This window comes from Balaenoptera physalus (genome assembly GCF_965194825.1).
Source record: "Balaenoptera physalus genome assembly, chromosome: 5".
NCBI lineage: Eukaryota > Metazoa > Chordata > Mammalia > Artiodactyla > Balaenopteridae > Balaenoptera > Balaenoptera physalus.
In genome coordinates this window covers 13578224-13606114 of record NC_138884.1, presented here as the reverse complement: position 1 = coordinate 13606114, position 27891 = coordinate 13578224, and the positions used below count along the sequence as shown (strand labels likewise).

General features: G+C 33.8%; 1 protein-coding gene across 4 annotated transcripts in view; it reads right to left on the bottom strand.

Moving 5' to 3' along the window:
• Positions 1-27891, bottom strand: part of GRID2 (glutamate ionotropic receptor delta type subunit 2) — a 1427475-nt gene that overhangs the window by 661081 nt on the left and 738503 nt on the right. For all 4 annotated transcript variants that reach the window (XM_082461676.1, XM_082461678.1, XM_082461677.1 and 1 more), the window contains exons 3-4: positions 17010-17294; positions 1317-1522 (exon numbers count right to left, since the gene is read on the bottom strand). In XM_082461676.1, the coding sequence (XP_082317802.1) occupies positions 1317-1522; positions 17010-17294 (491 nt within the window). The remainder of the gene's footprint in view (positions 1-1316; positions 1523-17009; positions 17295-27891) is intronic.

Sequence of the window (27891 nt, the reverse complement as noted above, 5' to 3'; positions counted from 1 at the left end):
TGTACTTGTCTGTTAAATACCCTTTCTTTTGTGAATTCCTACTCATGATACTAAGTCTGGTTCAAATGTGCCTTCTCAGTGAAGCCTTCTCTGATCTTTCCAACCAAAAATGACTATAGATGCTTCAACTTTATTTCTTGTAATTTTAAGATTCCAATTCATATTACATGTCTTTGTATATTTGCCTTCAATCTTCCAGCAGATTTTGTGTTTCTTGAAGGAAAGAACAAGCTCCTGTAGAACTGAAAATATTTTTTCTATTGTGGAAAAATCCAGTGATTCAATGAGACTCTCTGAGTTATTTGCTAGACTTAGAAAGGTCAAAGTTCTATATTTGTCCCTAAACTGCATAACAAAGTTTTCAATTAAAATTTTAAAAAATGTATCATTGATATTTTCCAAAGTTTTATTCTTATTAGTGATTTATATTCTGCTTCAATGTCCCTGATACCAATTATATTAAAGAGTGTCAAAGAATTTCTAACACATTCCTAATTTGGAAGCTTTACAGCAGTACTTTGCGAGCTAAAGAAAGCACAATGGAGAAGTGAAGAAAAAAGTATTAGTGAAATAAAGTCATGAAAAAATTTAAAACTAATAATAAAACCCATGTGAAAGTATGTAATGTCATGATCAGTTCTAGCACTACATAAAATTAAATATTTGAAGTAAGGCAAACTTACTTAACAATAATCTTTTGTAAGGCAGCACCAAAGATTTTAGAATATAGAGATTAAGAAGTCTTAACTGTATTTTCACAAAGCTTCAGAGCTTCTGGCCAAATGAACAGATACAATTAAAATTTTGAGGATCCAGCATCGTAAAATGTACAGTGGTCATCACTTTGCAGAGTTTCAGACAATTTTAATTATTTGTCTTGGTACAGAGTTCACAGAGCAGAAGTAAATATGCTATATGTTTTTGTAAATGGAATCATGTTTAGGCAACAATAGTTTAATTGAAGTAAATCTTTTCTCAGAAGTAAAATTTTAACTTGCATAAAAATTTTAAATATTAGTTAGACAACTTGTTAAATCCACTCAGGTAAACAGCACTTTTAAATCCCCATAAGATTTCTTAAAACCATCCTGGCTATGTGCCTAAATACATATAAATACACATTCTTAGCAATTAACTGGACAGTACGGGGTAAATGTGATGAGCAAGGAATTCACTGTGCTACCTCAATTAGTGCTAATGAGAGTTGTGTAGTTAATTCCCTCACGCTGCTCTTAATTTTCATCTCCTCTGTGAAGTCTATTCCAAAACATTTAATTTTTACACCCTATTCCCAGCCCATGACAATTTTTACTTACCTCAGTAATGAAGGATTTGGCTGTGGCAGGATTCATAACAAGGATGGCTCGCCTAAGAGTGTCTCGATAGCGATTCAATTCCTCTATTCTCATGGTATCAAAGAGAGTGGTGATCATTTTATTGATGTTGTTTTCTACCTTCTGAAGTGCAACATCCATCCCCTGCTGAGACACTTTGTCCAAAAACTCCTGAATTCCACGGATATCTAGGAACATCAAAAGCCCACCAAAATGTGAATTACAGCACAGAAGGGAGAGAAAAGCTATTTCACTCACATCAGAATAGTTTATTGTTCTACATTGTAGGCTGTTTAAACTTCTAATTGAGTAGCTGATGGAACTCTCAAATATGTTTAAGGTTGAGAAAAGACGATTTAAGGTGTTTACGTGAAAAATGTAGGGATTGTTTTTTTTTAAATTAATTTTCCTCCACTGAGCATTCTAAATTATCTCACCTCTGGAAGATGTTAGAACAGAGTAGAGGGAAGTGATTGGGTAAGATCCTCACTTCTCTAAAGCAAATGTGAGATAAGAAAGTACATTCCTTATTTTTCCTCAGTATTAAAGAGTGATATTAACCTCAGGCAAAACATGAATGTCATTAACGGCTGATGAATCTGAATCAAGATTACTACCATTTCTTAAAATAGGCAACGATATCACTAAACTTGACATCTTCAATCTTAATTGAAAGACGGTTTTGAGAGGTTATTTTCAAAGGGTCGCAGGTCACTTAGACCACAAATAAAACAGCTACATTGTTGCCTGTTTTACGAGTACTACCTTCTTAGCTCAAATCTGGCCAACTTGGTAGAGATTGGGTTTTTTTCCAGGAGTATGGGAATGTACTTTGCATGTAAAACATAAATTTTAACAAAATATTCACACACCCATTCCAAAATAAAAAAATTTCTGAAAGATTATCAAATAAAAAATTGTGTCCATTTCACATCTAAATAAGGAGGGTAAAATACAGTCTAAATAAAGTGTTTATACACTTGTATTTTGATGTATATTTAAGTAACAATAAGTGCCTGAAATGTTACAAATATTTTTCCTAGTGCCACATTGGCTGTTTATAGAAGAAGGGATCTAAACATTGATAAATATGATTGGAAGATGTACCCGGCACAATATAATCTTAATATAGCAGATTGCTTTGACTATAAAGTACTGTTTATTTTTCTGTATATGCTCATGACATAAAATGTTAAAAGGGAAGAAACTAGGGAAAGATAAGGAGTGAATGAAATTGTAGGTTGCTTATTATGAATGGACTGTATCTCAAAATTCCTTAATGTGCAAGACCGCAGGCATGTAAAATTTACCTCTCAAGGACAATAACAAGGTCATGTGTTTTTCAATACATTAGCAATTAAAAGCAATATATAAGCCAATAGAGTAAGAAACAGTCACAAATTTAGAAACTAACATTTGCTCATAACCAAAGTTTATATTTGCAAGTTTATAAATTAATACTAATAATTTTAAAATTTGCTTTCTTCTTATGATCTGTTTTATTTTAAAACAATTACTGTAAACACTATATGTCCAGTTATCTGATGACTCTCAAACTCTTCAGAATAGATAACTGTATAAATTCTACCTTACATTCCTTATTCCTAATTAAATTATAAACCCAGGATGTCAGCATCACAGTAGCTTAAAAGAACGAAGACTCATCTAGAGCAGAACAAGAGATAAAAGAGTTGGAATAATAAAGGTATTATGTACTCATTAAATATCCAGGTCAGAAAGTTCCTAAGGATGTAAGGTATTCAAGCATGGATTAAACAAAGGTTTAGATCTGATGAAATTTAGCAGATACAGGTAGACATATAACAGGACTATGTTCGCACTCAAGCAGGCCTTCTCAAACTTTGCTGTGAATCAGAAAAACTTGGAAATCTTACTAAAAGTGCAGAAGCCTGGACCCCACCCCAGAACCAGTATGTCTTTAAAATATGTGTCAGAGCAGATCCTTGATTTTGAATTGTAAGTTGTTGTTTCTTTAGTATGAATCACTTAAAAGTGCAGCTAAATATGACAGAAAAAGCCAAAAATAAACTGAAATAGAGATGTTCAGAAAACACAGTGTGACCAGAGCATAAGGCTCCAAACAAATTACTTACACTCTTAACTTTGAGAAAAAAAGAAACTGTTTCAAAAAAAAATTATTGAAACAAATTATTGAAAATTATTGAAATTATTGCCTGTCACCAATGCTATGTGCTCAGAATTCAACAGTGAATACCCTTCCCCACATTGAGACAGGCAATAAATGGGTAAACAAAGTAACACATACAATTCACACTAAGTGCTGGGAAGGAAACAAGGGTGTGCTCCTGGAGAATAACAGGGTGGGAAGAAGGACCTATTTTAGTTAGAATACTCAAGGAGGTTTCCTCTGGAAAACTGGCATTTAAAGTGTGATCTAAAGGATGAGAAGACATTTCCCAGGCAAGGGGATAGGATGAAAGGACAACAGCTCCGGAAGATGCCCCGAGGCAGCGAAGAGCTTGTGTTTGAAGTACCTAAACGATTTCTGTGCGGCTGCAGTCCAGCTAGCCAGGGGGAGGGCAGAGTTAGGTGGAGCTGTGTGGAGAAACCTCAGATCATGTGGATCCTGGTGAGACACAGAAAGAGGTTTTGATTTTATCCTAAATACAGTTTTAATCTCTTGAAAGTTTTAAGTAGAGGATCTGACTAAGTAGATGATGGCTTATGTGATCCTTCAAATTCAGCTTGTAACTGATTTTCCCTTCATTTAAAACAGCATGACCTTTTTTAACTTTTATGTTTGACCAGAAATTAAGTACTATATGTATTGTTACTTGGCCAGAAAAGTGATGTGATAAAAGATTGCTATTATGTCTTTGCTTCCTTAGTCTGCAGTTCTGGTTATCACTGCCTAGATAAGTGATTATAAAGTTTTTGAAAATTTTTCTGATCTATAAATGAAGAAATATTTATCTTATAGATGTCTTGAAAGATTAATTAGTGAGGGTGATGGTGTGTGTGTCTGCATGGGAAATCCAGTGAAGAGTCTAACACACGGTAGGTGCTATTATTGTTAATAATAGTGCACAATTGCTTGTTAAGGGGTCACCCACTCCTCCCCCCACCAATAGGACAGAATTGCCTAAAATTTACTAATGGATAGTTACCCAAAATAGCAAGCATAATGTTTTAGACTCCTGGAATGCAGGAGTTAAATAAACAATAATAGTTTTGCTTATTTGTGAATAACACCAAACACCCATGATATACAGCAATTGTAAGTTTGATGTGAAAAGAATCTGAATCATGCTATTAGCTGCGCTGTGGAAAAGTCATTAAAAGAGAGAGTGGATCTTTGGCTTTGTCAGTTCATGAGTATGATCAACTATCACAATTATTCAGCTACATTATCTGCTTAACTGTTAGTTGGAAAAAATGAGTAAAACGTTACAGGTTACAGAAATTAAAAAGATAAGAGGTGATGCCTGACATCATAAAGCTTCCAGGCCTGTGGGTGTTACTAGATGTTACTCATTGATAACAGAAAGTTAAATAGTAGTTTCAGTTGTTCCCAGTGATTATTAATTCTACTGACCAGATAATTATAATAACAGCAAGTTAACTCATTAACTAAGTTATTAAACACAGGATTAGGACAAAAAAAAAAGAAGTCTTTTTTTCCCTGGGCTCTATAAAGGAACTTGTGGTAGCAGAATACAACCTCCCAAAGATGCCCAAGTCCTAATCCCTGGAGTCTATAAATAGGTTAGGGTTACAAAGCAAAGAGGAATTAATGCTGCAGATGACATTAAGGTTGTCAGTCGCTTGACCTTAAGACAGGGAGACAGCTCCTATTACTTTGGTGGGACTAGTGTAATCACAGCATCCTTAAACTTAAAAGAGGGAGGCAGAAGAGGAGAGTCGAAGGGATAGCTGACTACTGAAGAATGAGCTGAGCCTTTTGGGAAACTTCAGAGATGACTATTGCTGGCTTTGTGGATGAAAGAAGGAGACCTTGAATGAAGAAATGTGGATGGTCCCTAGAAAAGGCAAGAAAATGGGTTCTCCCCAAGAACCTTCAGAAAGGAACACAGCTTTGCTTACTTCTTGATTTTAGCCCACTGCAATCCCATGTCAGACTTCTGATTTACAGAATTGTAAACTAATAATCTGTATTATTTAAGCCTCTAAATTTGTGATCACTCATTATACCAGCAATAGAAAACTAATAGAGAAGTATAGTTTAGTACTTAGGCTGGCATTTTTCAAATTATTGTCTACTGAATTTTATTTTAGAATCATTTGGAGAGCTTGTCCAAAAGGAAGATTTCTTAGCCTCACCCCATTCCTATGGAATCAGAAATTCTCATGATAAAACCCAGAGATTTTAGCACCTAATAATTTTTAAGAGATCAGTTTGGGAACCAAGACTCCAATTTCTTAACCTTCTTTCTGTCACACTCTCCTCTGAGAAAATCATGAAGATTATGGATCCCCTTTCTCCCCAGTAAATGTACATGCCTAAAACATTCTGCACACTGCCTAGATTATGGTCTAATCTGTTTGCTTCCCTTAAGGGCGTTATTGGAAAACCTGAACTAGTATAGTCACTGCCCGTGATGGTTGTTTTTCTATCCATTCTATATAAGAAGGCAGAGTATAGATACTCAACGTGTTAACTAGTAGTGTGTATTACATCTTATTTAAATAGAGATGCATTTAAAATAAAAATATTAAGAAACTTATAAATACCTTCCTTGATAACCTTTAAGTACTTTCAGCTATTATTTAGACTAACTCTAGTTGTCTTTCAGGCCCAAGAAAAATATTGTAAACTGTAGAAGATTGGGTTCCCAGGGAAGTGGCATCTAAGATAGAGACTGGAGAATAGGAAGTTTATTAGGGAGTACTCTAAGAAATAACACTTGTGCAGCAAGGGAAGGGAACAAGGGTCAGCAGAGAGGGAGCTGTGATGCAAATCTCAGCAGAGAACTGCACAGAGCTCTGGAAGTGTTATCCCAAGTTAGGGCTGGTGGAAGGAGGGGTTTTATAATCCTGCCTAGACTTTGGTCCATGGCTGTCTTCAGCTGAGGGAATTTGGGTGGCACAAGACAGAATGCACTGGAAATTTTCCTTACATTTATGGAGTCAAAGATTGTTGTTTTCAGGGTAATGTGACATGAAAAGTCTTATAAGTCATTTCTAGTCAATATTTCATCTTTATTTTTTTAATTTTTAAAGTTATTTTTATTATTGGGGGCATCTTTCTTTTTTAAAACAGCTTTTTATCTAGGGGAAAACATACTACACTTGATGTCAGAAAACCAGGTTTGGGTCCTTACTTTGCTACCCACATAGCCGTGTGAACTTAGAATCAATTTCATAGGTGATGTCTGTCGTTTTTACCTTCCCAGTATTTTTTCTCCTTTATTCAAACAACAAAACCTCATTTTTCATTTAAGAAACAAACCTGGACCCATCTCTGTGTTCTACATGTGCACAACCTTCTATATTCATTACTGGATGGTCATGTGTCCCAGGACAGTTAAATGTGAGCTCTCCATATCTTTGGCCTAAGTAATTAGTTCACAGATAGTCACAGGATTCAAACAAAGATTGAAATTTGATATAAGGATAATGAAAAAGAAATGGTCATTCTTTTGTATCACAAGTTGTAATGATGCAGTTTTGGAATTGAGAGAGCCAGCATGTCTAGTGAGAAGCTGAGAACGCAGCCAACGAGTGAAGTGAAACAGAGGCAAGGCAGCTATTTCTTAGACTTCCCAACTACATGAGTCAATCGAAAAAACATTTTTTCTTTTTTTGCTTACCTAGTTTGAAATGAGCTTCTGTCACTCACAAGAGAAAGGGTATTGACTAATACATAGTCTTTTGATAAACATCTGGTAGTTTGGTAATGAAGGTGAAGGCACAGTTCCTCTCCTTGAAGTACATCCAGTTTAGTGGAGGGAATAACAATTTAAACAAGTAATTGTTTTAATGTGATTAATGCCAATGAAAGAAATGTAACAAAGGAATGGAAGCTTAGGAAAAGTAACAGCTAATCACACTTTATCAATGCAAAAAGAAAATTATATCACCTAATTAATGGGTTATTCTAATAAAAGGAAATAAGGGGTGTGAAATATTAAAGCAGTTTGTAAACTGCAAATTTCTATGCAATGTGCATTTTAATTATCAAGACTTTATTAATCCAGTCAAATGTCCCACTTGTTCTTAATTTTCTTCTGTTCTCTTTTTCTATGGAAAAATGGAAAACAAACAAACAAAAAATCACAATAAGGACTAAAAGTTGATCTAGGTACTACCTTTATAAATTGATATTCTAGCAACCATCAATTTTTGTGATATCTGATTTGTGTTACCTAGTTAGACCAACTTCCTGCAACTACTCTCCAAGAGGTAATGGCTGATTGAAACACAATGATTCATTTTATTAAATTATGTAGAATAATGACTTTATTATGATCACTAATGTAAGACTAAATTTAATATCTCTACTGAAAATGGCTTATAATGTAAATAGATTAAGGTATAAAAATCCTAGGCGATATTAAGATCTAATGCATAAGCACATTTCTAAACAGACCCCCAAACCAGAAATGTGATATTTTACTGTTCATCCTAAACCAGTAGTCAGCATCTAAATAGATCTCTTTTGGAATCTAGTCTCTGCTTACTATGTGCCAAGCATAAGCAAAACAATCTCTGCCCTCAATGAGCTTGTTATCTACACATCTGGTGATAACATAGACCCTATTACAGATAGAAGAATATTACAATACTACTCATTTTCCAAACTGTCGTTGCAACTTAAATTTAGTGGCATTGTCTGGAGTACATCAAACAGTAATCCTCAGTCTGATCATTGTATTCGAATGACACTTTTAAAATGTTGAATTTGGTAGGAAAAAAGATTTCTCACTGAGGCTTTGTAGGTCTGATTATTTTTTTCCCTCTACTCATCTCTCTCCCTCGTTTGAGTAGATTAGGCACATTTAATCATTTTTGATCACTTAATGCACTGAAAACCTCATTTAGCAGGAGACCTCAGTACTTCATTCAGTCAATCTTGGTGTTTCTGAAATTATGACAGAATGCTAAGCTTTAAATTAATATTTAGAATCTTGTGAATTTTTTTTAGATAAAAAGAAATACATCACACTACTGGACGCATGAGATACATCATTAAGTTGAATGGACTTTCCCAACATATGAATGGCAAAGCATAATCTACAATTGCCTTGTTTCCTCAGGGGAAAAAAGGCTTTTAACCATGGAGTGATTTAAAAATTTTTATGCAGAAGAACCCTTACTTCTAAAGGGATTTGAGTCATTAATTATTTCCTTGTCATTTGTGATGTATTTAGAAAATAATGATAATAATGTGCTGTATGAGATTTTAAGGTGACACAGTCCAGCAATAGGGATCCACTGAGATTTTCTATTTGATAAGAACTTGTGATTTTAACATTAGATCGTAATGTTACAGCATGAAAGTCATTTTTACAGTAATGCTAATCAATATTTTTAGAACATTTTACTGATGAACAAATCCAAAATAGTAGAATATATCATTTTTACCTACTGACATAATATATACTAATGAAAACAAAATAGTTCAATAAGATGCTTGGATTAATTATATGCTTACTGATGTACACTGAAGTGAATGAGAGAACTGAAAGCTGGAAAGTAGCCAAATGAGTAATAAATCACTTTATAAATCACTGTCTAGAGAGACAGTTAATAATATTATAGTCATCAGACATTTGAAAACACCCTCAGGGTAATTATAAACATTTGCAATAAATCAAGAGGAATGAGTCCATTTTATTAAACCTACATCAAGTCTGCACGGAATAAATACTGTGATTCCTAGGAATGCATTCATGCTGATAGCCATCCAATGTTCATTTCAAAGAGTTCTACCATATGACAATTTAATTGTAAGGAAAGGGCGATGTACTGAAGGGTAGTGCTTAAGTACCTCAGGTCATTCAACTATGTACTGACTCTTAATTTGGGATCATTAAATCAGTGCTTGCAGAATGCGATGGAGTCCATATATAATCCATTCATTAATCCTTAAATTTGAATTTATTTCTTTGTTTTCGTGCATATGGATGTCAAAAAGTAAATATTTCTGTATATAAAGAGAAATATATTTTCATTTAGTCTTTTCCATGCTAAGATATTCTATCAAAACCTGTTATGTATGTTTAGGTCTCTGATTTTCAGAAATACCTAGTTTAACAAATTATAGTTGATATTTACATATGGCCAAAAGTCTTATTGTAAAATAGAAAAGACTATTCTGAAATCTTAAGACAAATGTCAGAAAGGCTAAGAACATAAAATAAGTCTAAATTGACCAAAGCAAACAAAAACAAACAAATTGAACTAACGAAGAGTATATTTTAAAAGCAATTTTAAATGGTGAATTATAAAGACAAATATTTATAATTTTAAACATCTATATTATAATTTAATAATATTAAATTTAAAAAATTAAATTAATAAGATTAAAATAATCTAATCCATATTTTTTTCTTATAAGCAAAGTTTCTTTCGAGCTGACGAGGAAAGCACATGTGTCCACGTATGCCTACCCTTCACCCAGAGGGTCATCAGGTAACTCAGGCTGGTGACTGAGAGCCCACCATGCCCCTGAACAAATTATTTGGTTCCAGAATAAGCACAGGACCCAAAGAGTCCTGTATATGTGGATAAATAGCCATATGTATGGACAAAGAAGGGAAAGGGCCTTTTTCTAGTATAATAATCTGTAAGAATATGCTTGAAGTCACCAATGCCATCTGTCTAGCTTGAGAATGAAGCAAACACATGAACTGAAGTAGAGATGAGGCTACGGGAAGAGGGTATATTTGACTACTTTCAATTAGTTCATGTCTCTATGTCGTTACTGTTACAAGCTGCTCAGATCCCTATCATCATATCACCCCTCCAGGCTCCATAACTGGACCCATAGAATAAATCTACAAATAGGTTCATTCCAATATTCAGCTGTGGAACCAATATTTGTTTAGGCAAAGGAAATTAAATAACCCAAATAGCTCTTTAGATGAAATGCACATCAACTTTACTGCTTATGCCACTCTTGTAAGTCAGTTCTATTCAGCCCACCCATCCCTGAAATTCAACTTTTCTTTCAATATTCTCAGAGTAGAAACCTCCCATGAAAGCAATCTATATGTTTTTATTCTATTTTAAAGATCACCCACTTCTATAACTTTCTGGCTTCTGTATATTGTCAGTTCCAAGACTCCTTGATTCTGGAATCTAGTTGCTGGCTGTTACATTCAACTAATTCCTTGCTTAGACCTCTCTGATAGTGAGCCTGCCTGGGCTACTATCAGCTGCTTCTAATGAGCCTTCCTGGATACTCTACTCCACCTACTTGACCAAACTTCCTCTCAGAGACTTGGCTGAAAGCATAAACAGCAGGCTAAGCAAATTGAGGGTGATGCGAAACTGGAAGGGTAGGGCAATATAATGAGTAATGTGATAAAGATTTAACATAAAATGTTTAAAAGGCATAAATTACGAGAAAACACAATAAGATACAAGTGGTTTTTGTTTTGCTAAAAAGAGGTAAAGGTCTCACCTCTCTAAGGCACTAAGATAGCATGAGACATACTGTGTCACCAATAAACGTGTCAGACTGTATACAGAAATATTGAAAAAGTAAAATAGATAGGGATAAAGGCATTTAGAAAGGTGGACTATCTAAGAAGCATACATATCAGGTTGAAAATGGTAAATTCTTAGGCAGTAGAAGACTAAGTGAGTTCATGGGATGTAATCATTTCTTTACTTATTGATAAATGGTTACAAGCAAAAGCATTACTTATTTTATATTATTCTAGAAATGGATCATTTTGTCCAATATATTTTAAGTTTCATATAGAGAAAAGCTTTCTGCCAATTAGAAATGTCCGGTATCCTTATATGAGACAGGCTCCTTCAGAGTACGGTGAGTTGTCTCTTGCTTGGAGGATTCTGTCAGGGGAAACAATGTTACCAATCAAAGATGTTGAAGGAGATACCTGCTGAAATCTCTTGTTTCCAAATGCCTTATCTAGGAACAAAGCTGGCCTTTTCAGAAACACGGGGCGGGTGGGGGGGGGGGAGGGTGTTAAAATATGTATGTTGCTAGGGCCTACCTTGCAAAAATTCTGATTCCAGGGGTCTATGATGGAGCTGAGGTATGATGATGATTAAAAAGCTCTTCCAGTAATTCTGATCTACTACCAAATTTGGGTTCTAGGTGTCCACTGCACTCAATTCTAACCTTTTGTCTGACTCAGTAATTGCTAAGTGATCATGATTCAATTATGATATTTAGTTTACCATTCTGATAGGCAAATTAATTTTTTTCCTTTTTTTCTTTCTCTTTACTTCTTTTTACTTTTCAGATATCTAATAGGTTGTTCTGTCTTCTAAGTTTTTATTGAGATATAATTTACCTACAATAAAATAGACCTTACATGTGTAGTTTAAAGAACATTTATTGTGTTCCACTGTAACTACCACTCAAAATGAGATATTGAATATTTCTGTTACAACAGAAGTTTCTCTTGTGTCCTTTTCCAGACAGTCCACTCCTGGTCCAGAGATGCAACAACTTTCTGATTTGGATCACCAAGATTAGTTTTGTATGTTACTGGACTTCATATAAAAGGAATAATACAGCATGTGCTTCTTTTCTTTCAGGCTTATTTCACTCAAAATTTTGTTGTTGAATATTTCAGTGGTTCATTTCTTCTTATTGCTTAATAGTATTCCATTGTAGGGACATGCCACAATTCCTTGAACCATTTTCAAAATGATGGGCATTTGGGTTGTTTCCAGTTTGGGACGTAATGAATAATGCCAATACTAGCATTCTTACATAAGATTTTGTGAGGATATACATTCTCGTTTATCTTGGTAAATACCTGGGAGTGAAATGAGTAAGTCATGTGGTAGATGCATACGTAAATTTGTAACGAACAGCCAAAGAGCTTTCCATAGTGGTTGTACATTGTTACATCCAGCCACAAAGTAGGAGAGTTTCAGTTTGCCACATTCTTGTCTACGTGTAGTATTGGACTTTACCCAGTCTAGTGGGTACCGATTAATACCTCATTGCTTGTTTTTGTTTTTTTGTTTTGTTTTTGCCACACCACTCCGCTTGCAGGATCTCAGTTCCCTGACCAGGGATTGAACCCAGGCCACGGCAGCGAAAGCCTGAAATCCTAACCACTCGGCCACCAGGGAACTCCCCAGTATCTAGTTTTAATTTGCATATACCTGTGGACTATGTTTAGCACTTCTTCTTGTGTTTATTGGCCATTTATATATCTTCTTATATGAATTGTCTGCACAAACTTTTTGCGCATTTTCAATTGTGTACTTTTATTGGTGTCTTGTTGCTCTGCTGGAGTTTTGTTTAATTCTCTGAGCTCTTTATATAGCCTATGTATTTACATAAGTTTTTCAGATATATGTATTGGAATTTATTCCCCAGGTTGTAGTTTGCCTATTTATTTTAGTGGTGTCTGTTATGAGCAGAAAATTTTAATTAATACAAGGCTCACGCTGCTTTTTGCGCCCTGAGTATTAAAGATCTCTCTCTCTAATTCAGGAGCGTAGTGTTTTCTGCCAGCATCTGTGAGATTGAGGCAGGCTAACTCGCTAGCTTGCAAGTCGGGTAAAATCTCAGACCCTTCACAGTTCTTGACAGTATCATATTGCAACCCCCAACTGTAAGCAATAATAGGGAATACAGTTTTTCAACTGGAAGTATTGCTCTCTCAATTTAAAAGGGAGAACATATATTGCATAAGCAAGCGGCTATTTCTGCTGAGGGGTCAGCCTACTTTGAGCCAGTGACTGCCCTGTTTCCACGTTTCCAACGATAACCAAACCATCCGAATTGACATACAGTATTTTTCCGTGAATGATGTTAACATGTTGAAGATCTGCAGGCTTAAAGTTAGACATTATCTCTCTTTAATAAAAATGATTCTATACATGTCATTTGTAAACTTTTTAAAAATTTTCAGTGTCAGAAATTACTCTTATGCTTTTTCTATTGTATCAAAATAGTCCAGTTGTTGAGAGCAGGGACTGTGGAGGAGACTATTAGTGTTTGAATTCAGGCTTCTTGGACTTACTTTTGAGTCACCTGACCTCTTACTACTTTAGCTTTTTTCATTTGTGGTATAATCATGGCCATCACCAGCATCACCACCATCATCTACCTCACAGAGCTGCTGTGAGGATTAAATGAGATGATACATGTAAAGCATTTAGAACAGAGCTTGGATACAATACATGTTCTCTGTAAGATTATCCCTTGCTATATTCTTGGGTGATAGCTCACTGCAACCTCTTTATTCTCATTATACATGGTTAGGAGTATAGACAGGCTCTGGTCAGACTTTAAATCTCAGTTTTGATGCTTCTTAGCTATGTTTTGTGAACAAGTTACCCATCAGTTGTTTCTGTTTTCCTATTTGTAAAATCGTAAATATTATCTACCTCATATAGCTGTTGAGAAAATTCAATGATACAATGTAAAATACTTATTCTACTGCCTGGCCAATAAAAATGCTCAGAGATACTATTTTTAATATTTTTATTGCTGCAAGACTTGCTCACACTGTCTATTGGAATGGCCGTCTCTCACACACTTAAAGTTAGGTAGGATTCTGAGAGGCAATAATCAAGATCAAAGTGCACCCGTGAAGCCTGCTTTGATCACTGTTGCCTAAATTGAACACTTTCTTCATTGCACACCACTAGCATTCAGTTTGCATCGTTCATGACACAACACACTATTTTCTCTATTAAGAGAGTCATATAAATATTTCTCTTTCGTTAATTGTAAGCTTCTTAAAAGTAAAGACTACATTCTGTAAAACTTTTAATCTCATGTTTTGTATTTGCACTAAGCAAGTGAGCTATGAACATTTCCTGAATGACATATTTTTAAAAGTTCAACACTTCCTCTTTTCAAGCCTTTTAAAAAATGTCTTAAAAAAAAAAAAAAGTCTTGAATCAATCCATTCAAATAGTTTCATTTTTTTTTCCTCTTTTTATCCATTTACTTAGAATCAAAGACTTGAATTTTCTTTGTTAAGGAATTTAAAGTAGACTTTTACACTATGCCCTTAATCATAATTAACTGCTTTGGAAATAAGTGTTTCTCTAATAAACTGGATAAGAAACCTAATCTTTTTCTTTAAGTATATTTTTCTAAGCAAAATACATCTTCAATAACATTTGGCTCCAGCAGGCTGCCTGATTCCATCCATGGAAGATGCTTAACCCATTCTTTAATGAAAGTAATTCCTGATAACCAAGATAAAAGTCAAGTATAATTCTGATGTTTGAACTTAAAATGAGGACATTGATGAATGGATATGTAAATACATGTAGCCCTCTTCAAGGCACAAGGTATTTGGATAGCTTGATGTTTATTTTGGACTCTAGCCCAGTTCTTTACTAGCAAGATTTATTGTAAGTATCAAAGGAAAATTTTGTTTCATTGAACAAGACTATTACTGGAAATAATTTAATAAGTACAAGCAGGGTACTTTTTCATGAATTATTAAATTAAATAATAAATTAAAGTCAAGTTTATCATCAGAGTAAAGGCAAATGTTTTTCATTATTCCTAAAACAAACACTGCTTCTAGCAGAGGATACAAACACTGTGATTATAGCATCTTATTTAGTCAAAGGAAAACAAAAGAAAAGAGAATGAGGAATTTCAAATGTATGTAAATGAGTGTGACTATGAATTTAGTGTACATGAAAAAAAATTTACTTCATCAGTAATTAAAATGTCTTCTCTTACAAGAATTTCCTAACTGTAATCCATGTAGGACTTGGAAACAAGCTAACAAGGAATTTTCTTTCCTCATGGACATTTATAATCAAAGAGTAAAGTTTTCATTTTAATGTTGTAAAAACATCTTCATCAAAAGTTACTTTTCTGTTCTTTATTTTACAAGACTATCTTGATAGGACTAACTAAAAAGTGTTTTCTCCCTTTAAAGAAAGATTTAGGGTTTAAAAATTCATTATTTCAAATTATGTTGATCAGAGGTCATAAGAATACCATTTATGGTTATAAAACCCATAGATAATCTGACTAGAAAAAATTGACAAAGGCATTCTCAGTATGTTGATTCCAGAGCTAGAGTTTACTATATTCACTAAATAATCCTATCAGTGACTATCAGATTTGTGTTCCATCTTTACTTTTACTGATGAGCCAATTATTTTTATTTCCTTTTTGTTTATTTTATTCATTTCAATCTCTTGGTCTTTGTTCTGTGACCCCTAACTAATATGAATTAAGCAACAAAATAAGGATTTCCGTCCTGGGGACAAAGGACTGTGCTTTTAGAGAGTGCCACAGACTTTTGTCTGAAGCCTACCCATCAAGTTTAATGGAGCTCAGCTGCCAAAACCCCATGTGACCTTTGAATATTTAGGGCTAATGTAACTGCTACTTGCTCTCCCTCCCTGGGAGTCCACAGGAGCTCTTATTTGCTGCTTCCCAGATTTCTGCCAACCTGTTTGTGCTCAGTTCTATTGATGCCACTTTCTGGCCCACTCTTGTGTAACTGTTCTCTTATACAGTTCAAAATGCTGAGTAGATTAGGACAAGAGAACTCATTTTTAAATAGTTATTTATTTGCAAGAAAAATAAGTTGCACTGTAGAGTGTAAATCTTCTTAACTTTTTAAAATAAAAATGTAAAAACTAGGCCCATCCATACTGAATAGAAATTTTTTTCTAAGACTCTTTCTTAAGGCAAATCTCTAAGGAAACATGTTTCAAAATATAAGTTCTTTATCAGAATCTTGTTTATTTCCTCTCATTTGAATGTATAGATCTCTACTCCATTTCCTCTCTTCCTAGTGACAAAAAAAAGAGAGAAACTATATTTGAAAATCTCTGGGATCAGTCAGCTAGAAAGCAGGTAGATTAATTCAGGAAAAAATACTTATACAAAAATAATATTATTTTTGCTTAGTTTTCTTAATGTAACACAAGTAAAACTACTGAGAGAAAGTGTCTTCTCAAAGTATGGCAAATTTAGGTAAAACGCTTTGCGTTTTACTTTAGAAAGTTAAATAAAATAAGTATTTTTATACTACTCAGTATTTGTGTGAGATTTCATTTTGTAGACAATATGCCAGGATAAATATAAAGTGATATAATTTCAGTGACCTTCAAAGAGTTAAGTACTAAGTAGATACTAAAGTCTACACAAGGGTGTAAGCAAGATACTTTAGATTTTTTTTTTGAACCAAAAAATAGAAATGGGCAATTTTTTAAGTGTTCCAGGATCTGTCCCAAATGATTTTTTCTTATTAGATAGAGGTATAAATCTTTTTGAAAGAGGAGAAAGACAGTATTGTCTTTATGACTTCCCATTATTTGAAAATCGAGATATGTACAAAAGATTGAACTTGAGGTGTTAACAAAGTTTTCTGTTGTTGCCGCTAGATTTGTAAGAAGAATGTGACAGGACATGAAAACCACAAATAATAATAAGTAAGCTCCTTAAATTTTTCAAGATTTTAACGAAGTTACCTGCCATGCAAATACCAGCTTACAAAACTCATACAAGCAACAAACACTCACCATATTCACTATCATAGAATATAATTAACTTCTGCCAGGCATATTCTGTGACCACTCTCAGGATAACGTCATTTAAGTAGACAGGTGGCCTAACAGAGAGAGTGTAGTCATCATTCCGGTTGCTCCGGGTGAGTCCACAGCCACTCCTTGGGGTCCCAGCTGTTGAGCGCTGAATGAAGAGGTGGGGGATGTGCATGGCATCTGCCAAAGACTGGAGGGACCCAGCTGATGTGCAGCCAATGGAGCTGACCAGGGCCAAGATGCCTTGATTCATGAGTTCACAGGCTGCAAGAAAGCACAGTAATATTCAAACGTCAGTAAGTTTCATATATTTTCTCTTTTTGAGGAACAGTGAATAAAGCTTACACAGCTATTCTACAACTATGGAAACATTTTTTTTTTTTAAAGGAACATTCTACATGAGGAGATCCTCCCATTACAAAGTGCTATTGGAATACAGATCAAGAATTCTATCCTAATTAGCTATTTGACCTCATGCAAATTTCTCAGCTTCTTTTGGTCTCAGATTCATCATCTGTAAAGAGGGTAAAATAGCACGAATCTTTCAGGATTATTGTGAGGATGAGAGATAATTCAGTGTCTGTTACTTGTCTCTCGAGTGATAGGCATCCAATTAGAGTGATAGCTATACTTTTATAATTCTCAATGTATAATTCAGGGAAAAGGTAACTCTTTACTGAGTATATAATACAAGGTTTTAAGAAAAGAGATAATATGCAAAATGGTAAATAAATGAAGGGGGAGATGAAGAGTCTGAGGAAGGAATTTCTAGCCACAGAAAACAGAGCCATTCTGGTATCTAAAACTTTGATGACACTTGTCTCTCCTATTAAACTGGAGAAATGAAAATGTTTTTGTTCTTTTCCTTGTTTATCAGAAAACTCATAGGACTTCTCTGGCGGTCCAGTGGCTAAGACTTCGCCTTTCAGTGCAGGGGGTGTGGGTTCAATCCCCGGTCGGGGAGCTAAGATCCCACATGCCTCGCAGCCAAAAACCAAAACATAAAACAGAAGCAATATTGTAACAAATTCAGTAAAGACTTTTAAAATGGTCCACATCAGAAAAAAAAAAAAACTTAAAAAAAAAAAGAAAAAAGAAAACTCATGGTGAAATCAAAAAGGAAAACTCATGGTCTACATTTCAGAAACTATCTCATTCTGGTTTCCAACTGAACAATTTCTAATTTCTACTACACGGTTTATGATCTCTGTTTTAATTTCATTTTAATTATTCTGTGTATGCATATACTCTTACTTCAAAACCTATTTAAAACTAGAAAAAATATAAATTATAAGTAAACATAAAGACACCGCATATATAGAAAAAAAGAGTTCAGAAGTGATATCTCAGAATGCCAATCTTTGAAGTCAAGAATTTAGAAATAAAATCAAAAGTAAATTTAGAAAGAATCAAGGCAAAATTAATTCCATTTGAGAAGATAAGACAACATAATTGTTCCAGTATTAATTCTAGATTTGATGCATTCTAGATATAACATTCTCAGGATTCAAACTTTATTATAGATTGTACATATCTTGAAAAATTTGAAAGAAAAGTTAGATGATAAGTACCTCCATGTAATAAATTGGCCAGTTAATGAAAGCTGACAAAATGAAAGTTTAGAAGTACTATACTAGTGACACACATATAAATACCAAATAAATTTATTATGATTAATGTAAAGCCAACCAACACATACAAATAAATTAATAATTACTAGGGACATAATTTTCAAGCATGAGCGAGGTAATATGATTTCAAATAATTGTGAAAGATAGCATCAGGAATCAATGCTTCTTAGACCATAACAGATTGCAGGTGAAGTTTCAGTAAAAATCACACATAGAATCTATTCATGTTCATGAAATCAACATTTATAGGAAGCAATACAGATTTATAGTTATACTTTCAATGAATTTATGCAAAAACACTGGTCAAAAGTTTGTTTCACTACAGAGGTAAACAAGACTATTGCTTGTTTATATAAGTGAGTAGAAATTCACTTTTTTAAAAAGATTTTGCTTAAAAACTTGGCTCATTTAGCATTTAATATCAAAATAAGAAAAGTGCCTTAAGTTATACACAGCTGAACTCAATCTTTAGATCACAATAATTTAAAGTGAACAAGTGAATGTAATATTTTATATAAATTTACCACAAACGTTACAAAGTTATAAATAGAGAGATTTGATATGAAAAAATAAGTTTCAGTATTATATTCTGTCACATATAACAATACATGAAAATTGTCTATTTTAATCTTCAGATTTAGAAAGATAAACTCTGAAGAGTCATATATTAATCATTCTTTAACAGACAAATTTGCTTTAGTATATAATTTGTGATTTCCTCCTATCAACTATGTTACTTCCATTAACCTCTGTTAGTGAGAACACAAATTAAGCAAATACTAAAAACAATTATATAAGCAAAATGTGTTATTTAAGATTATCTGCTATTTGGTATTATCCATCCTGCTACACATACTAGCAAGAATAACTGACTTTTCCCTATAAAATCAAAGTAAGACTCATCAAATTTGCAATCAGAAAACCATATAATATTAGATCTGAAAGGTAATTTAGAGATCACGTAGTCCAGAATGGAAAATCAGCTTTAACTGCAATGCCAACCGTGACTGTCAGTATGTTCGCATCCTAGAACACGGTTTGGAGAAGGATTCGGAGACTCAAAAAGAGTAGCAGAATCATCGTGTTAGATTTCTCATAGGAAGAGACTGGGAGAGTAGTAGCCTGCAAATCATAGACATGCATCCCTCTTATAGTGACCCCCAACCTTCAATGGTTTACAGTTGTTAAGAACACTCACACACACCCCTTCAAAAAAAAAAAAAAAGAAGAAGCAGGTCTCTAACTTATTGTTCAATAGCCTTTTCACCATAGCAAGCAAGGGATATTTACAAACTTAATTTTTTTTTTTAACATCTTTATTGGAGTATAATTGCTTTACAATGGTGTGTTAGTTTCTGCTTTATAGCAAAGAAAAGATAGAGCTGTCCATCGGGGAAACCTCAATGGAGATCGCCTATCCTCATGTTTGTAAAAAGCAGTAGTCCCAATATAGAGAGAAAAAAATAGAGCTCACACATCTAAAATAGATTGGTACTCGTTGACAGCTGGACACATTAAAAATAGGTCTGCAAGGCAACCTGTCAGAGCTATATATGATGCCCATTTTGTCCATTTTACCAACATAAAATGTTGGTTGAAGCAGAGAAGATAACAAATATACTTCCTCTGGGCATCGACCCTTCCTAGGGCCCTATATAAAAGTTAGTATAAAAAAAGAGACTCATGACAGCAGAAGACAGATTTGAGAAAATAAAGGGCTATACCAAGAACAGAAGCAAAGTTTAGTGAAACAGTCTATCTTCTACTATAAGAATTCCATGTCTTGACTGTTAGAGGACTGCAATATTTAGAGTTTTAGTTACATACAATGCACACTTTAATTCATTACATACAGTGTGAAAACTGAATTTGAAATATCAGCATGTTTATGTGTGTATCCACCACTGTTTTATTATAAGAATCCAAGCCAAGGATTTCTCAATGGCATGCTGCTTTCCCACTGATTACTTCAAGTCCTTTGATTTACTTAAATTATGCATGCATGTACTCACACACCTCCGAACATATAGAGGATATTGAACAGCTTGCTGGTTTTGTGACTCCAGCTGTCTGAAATTGTAACACTATCAAAGATGTTTGTAGCCTGCATTAACTGCTGAAAGCATACCTTTTATCTTTTTCTTTTCTTTCCTCCCTCCCTCCCTTCCTTCCTTCCCTCCTTCCTTCTCTCCCTCCCTCTCTCCCTTCCTTCTTTCTTTTTTTCTTTTTTGTTTTCCTTCTTTCTTTTCTTCTTTTTTTTGCTTTCTTTTTTTTTCTTTTTTCTTTCTAATAGCAACTGCAATTAGCAACACTTTCACTCTTTTTGGTCATTCGGCAGTTATGGAAATGAAGCTCTCTGTCTAAATACATAAATTTAAGTTAAATGATGTTCATGTGCACTATTTTTTCATTTCTGAAGCTAATCAGTTTGTCTTATTTTTTTATTAAGTAAAATAAGATTAAAATAAAATCTATTAAGGGTTTTGAAACTGATTATATGTTATTCAATATTCAATGAGAACTCAGTAAATAATTTTGGATAGCACCATCCTTCTTGAATACACTTATCCCCTGTGATATTTCTTCTGACTTATTTATATTGACCAATTTGTCCTGATATAACATCTTCTAATGATTTTAAGTCACATCAGGACTTTTGCACATTCAATTCATAGACTTATTCTTCAACACTTAATTATCAACTTCCAACAATGGGCCAGGAACTTCTTTGGAGACTAGATAATATATATGGCAGATTCTATCCTCAAAGAGCTCCCAATCTATTTACCATACTGTTTCCAAAATCTCCCTTGCATCAGAATTCAAAGTAGAGATTTAATACAGATGACTAACTTCACTCCTAGAGGTTCTACTGGTAGTCATGTATTTGCATTATGATATGTTATCTGAGTAGTTCTGATGTGTAACCCTTTCTGGAACACATAAATCTGGTGGATTGTAAGTGCACTGCTCTTTGAGGTGACTGTTGCAGAACATCTAATATTCACTGATTTTCCTTTACTTTTTCCCAATAATATTGTTGACAATATAACCATAACTGGAGAGCAGAAATTCCCTATTTTTCTAATTTTCTTAGTTTGTGAGTGGGAATGAGGTATAGGAAAAGAGGATACATAGAGTTAATAAGAATAAAAGTATCCCAAAAAGTGACCCTTATCTTCTTTCTATTTACAATAATAAACTAAGAAGACTTCATTCTTTCATATTTCTCCAACTCAGATGTAAAGTATAATATTTACACAATTCAATAAAAAGAATAAAATACCTAGGAATAAACCTACCTAAGGAGGCAAAACACTTGTATGCAGAAAACTATAAGATACTGTTGAAAGAAATCAAAGATGACACAAACACATGGAGAGATATACCATGTTCTTAGATTGGAAGAATCAATATTGTGAAAATGACTATACTACCCAAAGCAATCTACAGATTCAATGCAAACCCTATCAAATTACCAATGGCATTCTTCACAGAACTGGAACCAAAAATCTTAAAATTTGTATGGAGACACAAAAGACTCCAAACAGCAAAGCAATCTTGAGAAAGAAAAATGGAGGTGGAGGAATCAGGCTCCCTGACTTCAGACTATACTACAAAGCTACAGTAATCAAGACAATATAGTACTGGCACAGAAACAGAAATATAGATCAATGGAACAGCATAGAAAGCCCAGAGATAAAAGCATGCACCTATGGTCACCTAATCTATGACAAAGGAGGCAAAAATATACAATGGAGAAAAGAGAGCCTCTTCAATAAGTTGTGCTGGGAAAACTGGACAACTATGTGTAAAAGAATAAAATTAGAACAAACTCAAAATGGATTAACAACCTAAATGTAAGACACTATAAAACTCTTAGAGGAAAACATAGGAAAAACACTCTTTGACATAAACCACAGCAAGATCTTTTTTGGGCCACCTCCTACAGTAATGAAAATAAAAACAAAAATAAACAAATGGGACCTAATTAGACTTAAAAGCTTTTGCACAGCAAAGGAAACCATAAACAAGACGAAAAGGCAACTCTCAGAATGGGAGAAAATATTTGCAAATGAAGCAATTGACAAAGGATTAATCTCCAAAATATACAAACAGCTCATGCAGCTCAATATCAAAAAAAAAAAACCCAATGAAAAAATGGGTGGAAGACCTAAATAGACATTTCTCTAAAGAAGACATACAGATGGCTACAAACACATGAAAAGATGCTCAACATCACTAATTATTAGAGAAATGCAAATCAAAACTACACTGAGGTATCACCTCATACCGGTCAGAATGGCCATCATCAAAAAATCTACAAAAAGTAAGTACTGGAGAGGTTGTGGAGAAAAGGGAACCCTCCTAAACTGTTGGTGGGAATGTAAATTAATACAGCCACTATGGAAAGCAGTATGGAGGTTCCTTAAAAAACTAAAAATAGAATTATCATATGACCCAGCAATCCCACTACTGGGCATATACCCAGTGAAAATCATAATTCAAAAAGATACATGTACCCCAATGTTCACTGCAGCACTATTTACAATAGCCAGGACATGGAAGCAACCTAAATGTCCATGAACAAAGGAATGGATAAAGAAGATGTGGTACATATATACCACGGAATATTACTCAGCCATAAAAAGGAAGGGAATTGGGTCATTTGTAGAGGCGTGGGTGGACCTAGAGACTGTCATACAGAGCCAAGTAAGTCAGAAAGAGAAAAACAAATATCATATATTAACGCATATATGTGGAATCTAGAAAAATGTTATAGATGATCTTATTTGCAAAGCAAAAATAGAGACACAGACATAGAGAACAAATGTATAGATACCAAGGGGGAAGGGCGGAATGGGAGGAATTCGGAGATTGGGATTGACACATATACACTATTGATACTATGTATAAGATAGACGACTAATGAGAATATATACTGTATAGCACAGGGAGCTCTACTTAATGCACTGTGGTGACCTAAATGGGAAGGAAATCCAAAAAAGAGAGGATATATGTATATGTATAGCTGATTCATTTTGCTGTACAGTAGAACCTAACACAACATTGTAAAGAAACTCTACTTCAATAAAAATTAATTAAAAAAATAAAATGTATGTACTTTCTCAGATATGTTTTATAATATCTGAAATCAGGACATATTTCAGAATTGATCAATGCATTTAATATGATGGATTATTTTTCTTGAAAAATCATTAATCAATATTGAATTTTATAATCAGTAAGCTCTTATAGATGAGAAAATAAGGTAAGCTTCCATGGCAGATAAGAAAGATTTGTACTCTTTCTACAAGAGCTGAATTTAATTTAACTTTTTTTTCTATTTCATTCATTAATGAATCACAAGCATAGTATTTATAATTGCTTATTTCCTTTTTCATCTACCAAAACACACATGACCTTTGCTTTTATAGTTGTAAGAGTATAGTAACACAAACCAGTTTCAGCCTGTCCAGATATTTAGCATTCTTCGTAAATTATGATTTTCAGCAACCATCTGAGAGGTGGCATATTAAAGGTGGGATTAATTTGACATATGATTAATATAGTTTGCCAAAAATACAATTATTTGAAACAAATTCTTCTAAATCAAGATGGTCTTTATATATATAGTGTTACAAGGTCCAATTTAATCATAATTATCCACTTAGGAAGTGAGAATATGGAAAAATTCATTTAATTATAATTAAAAAGCATTTGGACAATTTTTTCTTACAGAGAATATAAATGGCTAAAATGGTTGATTACCAGTCATCAAATGAACTCAACTGAACAATTTTCAGTCAACTACTTTTTCAGTCATCCATTGCCATCCCGAACCTTTAGTTATAATTCATAATCTAAGCCTCAGATGGACTAAACATTTAACCTAGGACCTACTGTAAGTCATTTTATTTTTCCATTTACTGTTCATAACAACCCTGTATAGAAGAGTTTTATTTTTCTCATTTTGAAGTAAATAAACTGGCTCAGTTTGAATGTATGAAGTTAAATACATGGTCCAAATTCACACCATTAGTAAATGGCAGAGCTGGGATTCAGACTTGGCACAGACTTCAATGCCTGGACCATAAGAAGTAGAAAATCGCTGTTTTTAAAGATAAAGGCCCATATAAATAACTGGGGGCTTCCCTGGTGGCGCAGTGGTTGAGAATCTGCCTGCTAATGCAGGGGACACAGGTTCAAGCCCTGGTCTGGGAAGATCCCACATGCCGCAGAGCAACTGGGCCCATGAGCCACAGTTACTGAGCCTGCGCGTCTGGAGCCTGTGCTCCGCAACAAGAGAGGCCGCGATAGTGAGAGGCCCGCGCACCGCGATGAAGAGTGGCCCCCGCTTGCCGCAACTAGAGAAAGCCCTCGCACAGAAACGAAGACCCAACACAGCCATAAATAAATAAATAAATAAATAAAAATTTAAAAAAAAATAACTGGAAGACATGTAACTCTCTCTTACTATAAGATTCAGAAAATGTCAGCCTCCCAGATGTAAAAGAGAAAGTATAATGATTTTGATACCATTCTTTTTTTTTTTTTTTTTTTCTTTTTGGATTTAAGATTAAGGCATTACCTCTATACTTTCAGCTCCAAATATGAAGATTATATACAAAATATTTGGCCAAGGATGAGAAAAGCTACTGAGAAGCAACAATGAAATATTAAGTATAATTCCAGTCAAGCCCTAGAGTGGTTTTACCAGTAATGATGCGATAAAAGTGATAAAAAATATTGACTAAATATTACTTTATCTATGTATATATGTTTGCAACTTACAAAATGTTTTTATATTCATTTTACGATTTTATCAACATGATTATATTGAATAAATTCCTATCCTCATTTATTGAACACTAAATTGAGTCTTATTCTTATGTTTTCAGTAAGTAGTGGAGACAAGGCTGGAACCTGGATTTTATGATATTAATATGTACTTTACAACCTTTCAATTATGTACTTCCATAGCCTCCTATTTTATAAAAATTCAGATTAGTCCCCTCTCCTTTTAATGTTAGTTTGGTAATTATGCAATGAACACACATATTTATGTACATATACATCTATACGTTGCATATGTCAAAGGTATATACTATACCAGGCAAGTGTCAGGTACTCAGGATGAAAGGGTCAAAAATAGGTAAGTGTCTAATGGGAGAGACATAAGATGTTCACATGAATGTATAATGATGTGGTAAGTAGAGGTAAGGTCAACAGGAGTCATTAGTCTATAGTAGCTCAAAAGCATTTTTCCTAGACTATGAGTTGGGAATATGAAAAATTAGTGAAAAGGAGTTACCTTGATGAAAAGGGGTGAAGAAAATATTTCCAACTAGAAGAAATATAATGTGGTAGATGCTTTCTACCACAGAAAGATGCTGTGGTAGAAAGAACATGTATTACCTAAGAGGCAGAAAGAAGAAGCAGGTAGCTAGAGTACAGAGACCACGATGGAGAGTGGTGTAAGATGAGGATGGAAGGATAGGCAACAAATGTGACCTTTGAATGGGTTTGTCTTTTTGTCATTAATTTGAAGGAAAGCGTCACATATTTTCAGTATCAGCCCTTTATCTGCTATTTATATGTTAAAATATCTCTCTTTACTCTTCCTGTATTTTAAATTTATGTACAGTTTAGAAGATTTAAGATTATTATACAATCAGATTGGTCAATCTTTGACTTTTAGGAATATTTTGCTTAATATCACATGTAGAAAGGCCTTCTTCCCACAGCCTATGGACTTATAAAATGATAAATTTATCTAAAACAACATCTTCACCATCCTATACCCTATGACTGATCACCAGCTCACAGAAGTTAGGACTCCCAGAAAGATAGCTATAGGACTTTAAGAAACTACACGAGTGCAGAATGTTATATTTAGTTGATACAGGTAAAATTTGATCTTTGTCTGCATAATCCCAGCTAACAAAGAGTGAGGATTAAACACAATTGTGACAAGAATAATAATCCATATTACACTATATGTCTGTCTTCAAAACTTTTTCCATCATTTTACAGACATTCTAGTTATTAAAATTATTATTCTTTTATAATATGGCACGTCCTGGATTTAGAACTGATTCTTTCAAGACAAGTGACAGAATATTAATATACTCCAGCAAATTAAATATTATAAGAATAAGAAGATCTTGGTAAAAAATATGATGAACTATGTATTCAGTCCAATCTATATCACCACTAACCCATTTACTAAAACTGTCTCCAAGCTGGTGTGATTTCATAGCCTTCAGCTTAACCTTTCTCCAATCATCCACATTGTAAACAAGTATTATCTATTTTTTTTAGATCTCACTAAGTCATTTCTGTGTCTTAAAGGTCATCAATAAAAGACTGAGGAGCTATTACAAACTGGAGGATCTAAGGAGAAATGACAACTAAATGCAATATGGGATCCTGAATAAAATTCTAGAACAGAAAGAAAGTTATTAAGGAAATTGATGAATTTTGAGTAAGGTCTGTACCTCACTCAGTAATATTGTATTAGTGTTAACTGCCTGTTCTTGATAATTGTACTATGGCTAGGTAATACATTAATATCAGGGGAAGGGGGTGAGAAATACAAAGGAACTCTTTGCACTATTTTTGAAATTTTTCTATAAATCTAAAACTACTTGAAAATTAAAAGTTAAACACAGATAAAACAGCCAATGACTTCCAACTTCTTCAAGAAAAGCTTAAGCTCTTGGCGTGGTGTACAAAGCCCTTCAAGATCTGGCCCCAGTCTACAGTTTCATGTTTACCTCCTATCTCCTGTTCTTTGCCATCACATCTGCCTGCCATTCCACACATTCTCCTACTGCCATGCTATTTATACTATGATTTCTATTATTTTTCCAGCAGTCTAGGAGCCTATACGAATAACTTTTTTGACATATTAACAATACTGAGTCTTCTGATTTATTACCATGGTATATATCTTCATTTAATTCAGTCAAATTTTTTATAAGCAATATTTTGTAGTATTCAGTAAATAGGTCTTCCTTTCCTTTGACATATTTGTTACTAAGTATTTTTTATATTTATATTCTATTGTAAATGAAACTGTACTTCAATAAAAATACTTATTACCTAGACAGAAAAATAAACTTTTAAATTTTAATTTAATTTTTCATGGCTAGAGTATAGAAATACATCAGATTGTTGCATACTGATTTTGCATTACAGAATCTTATTAAACATTATTAGTTTTA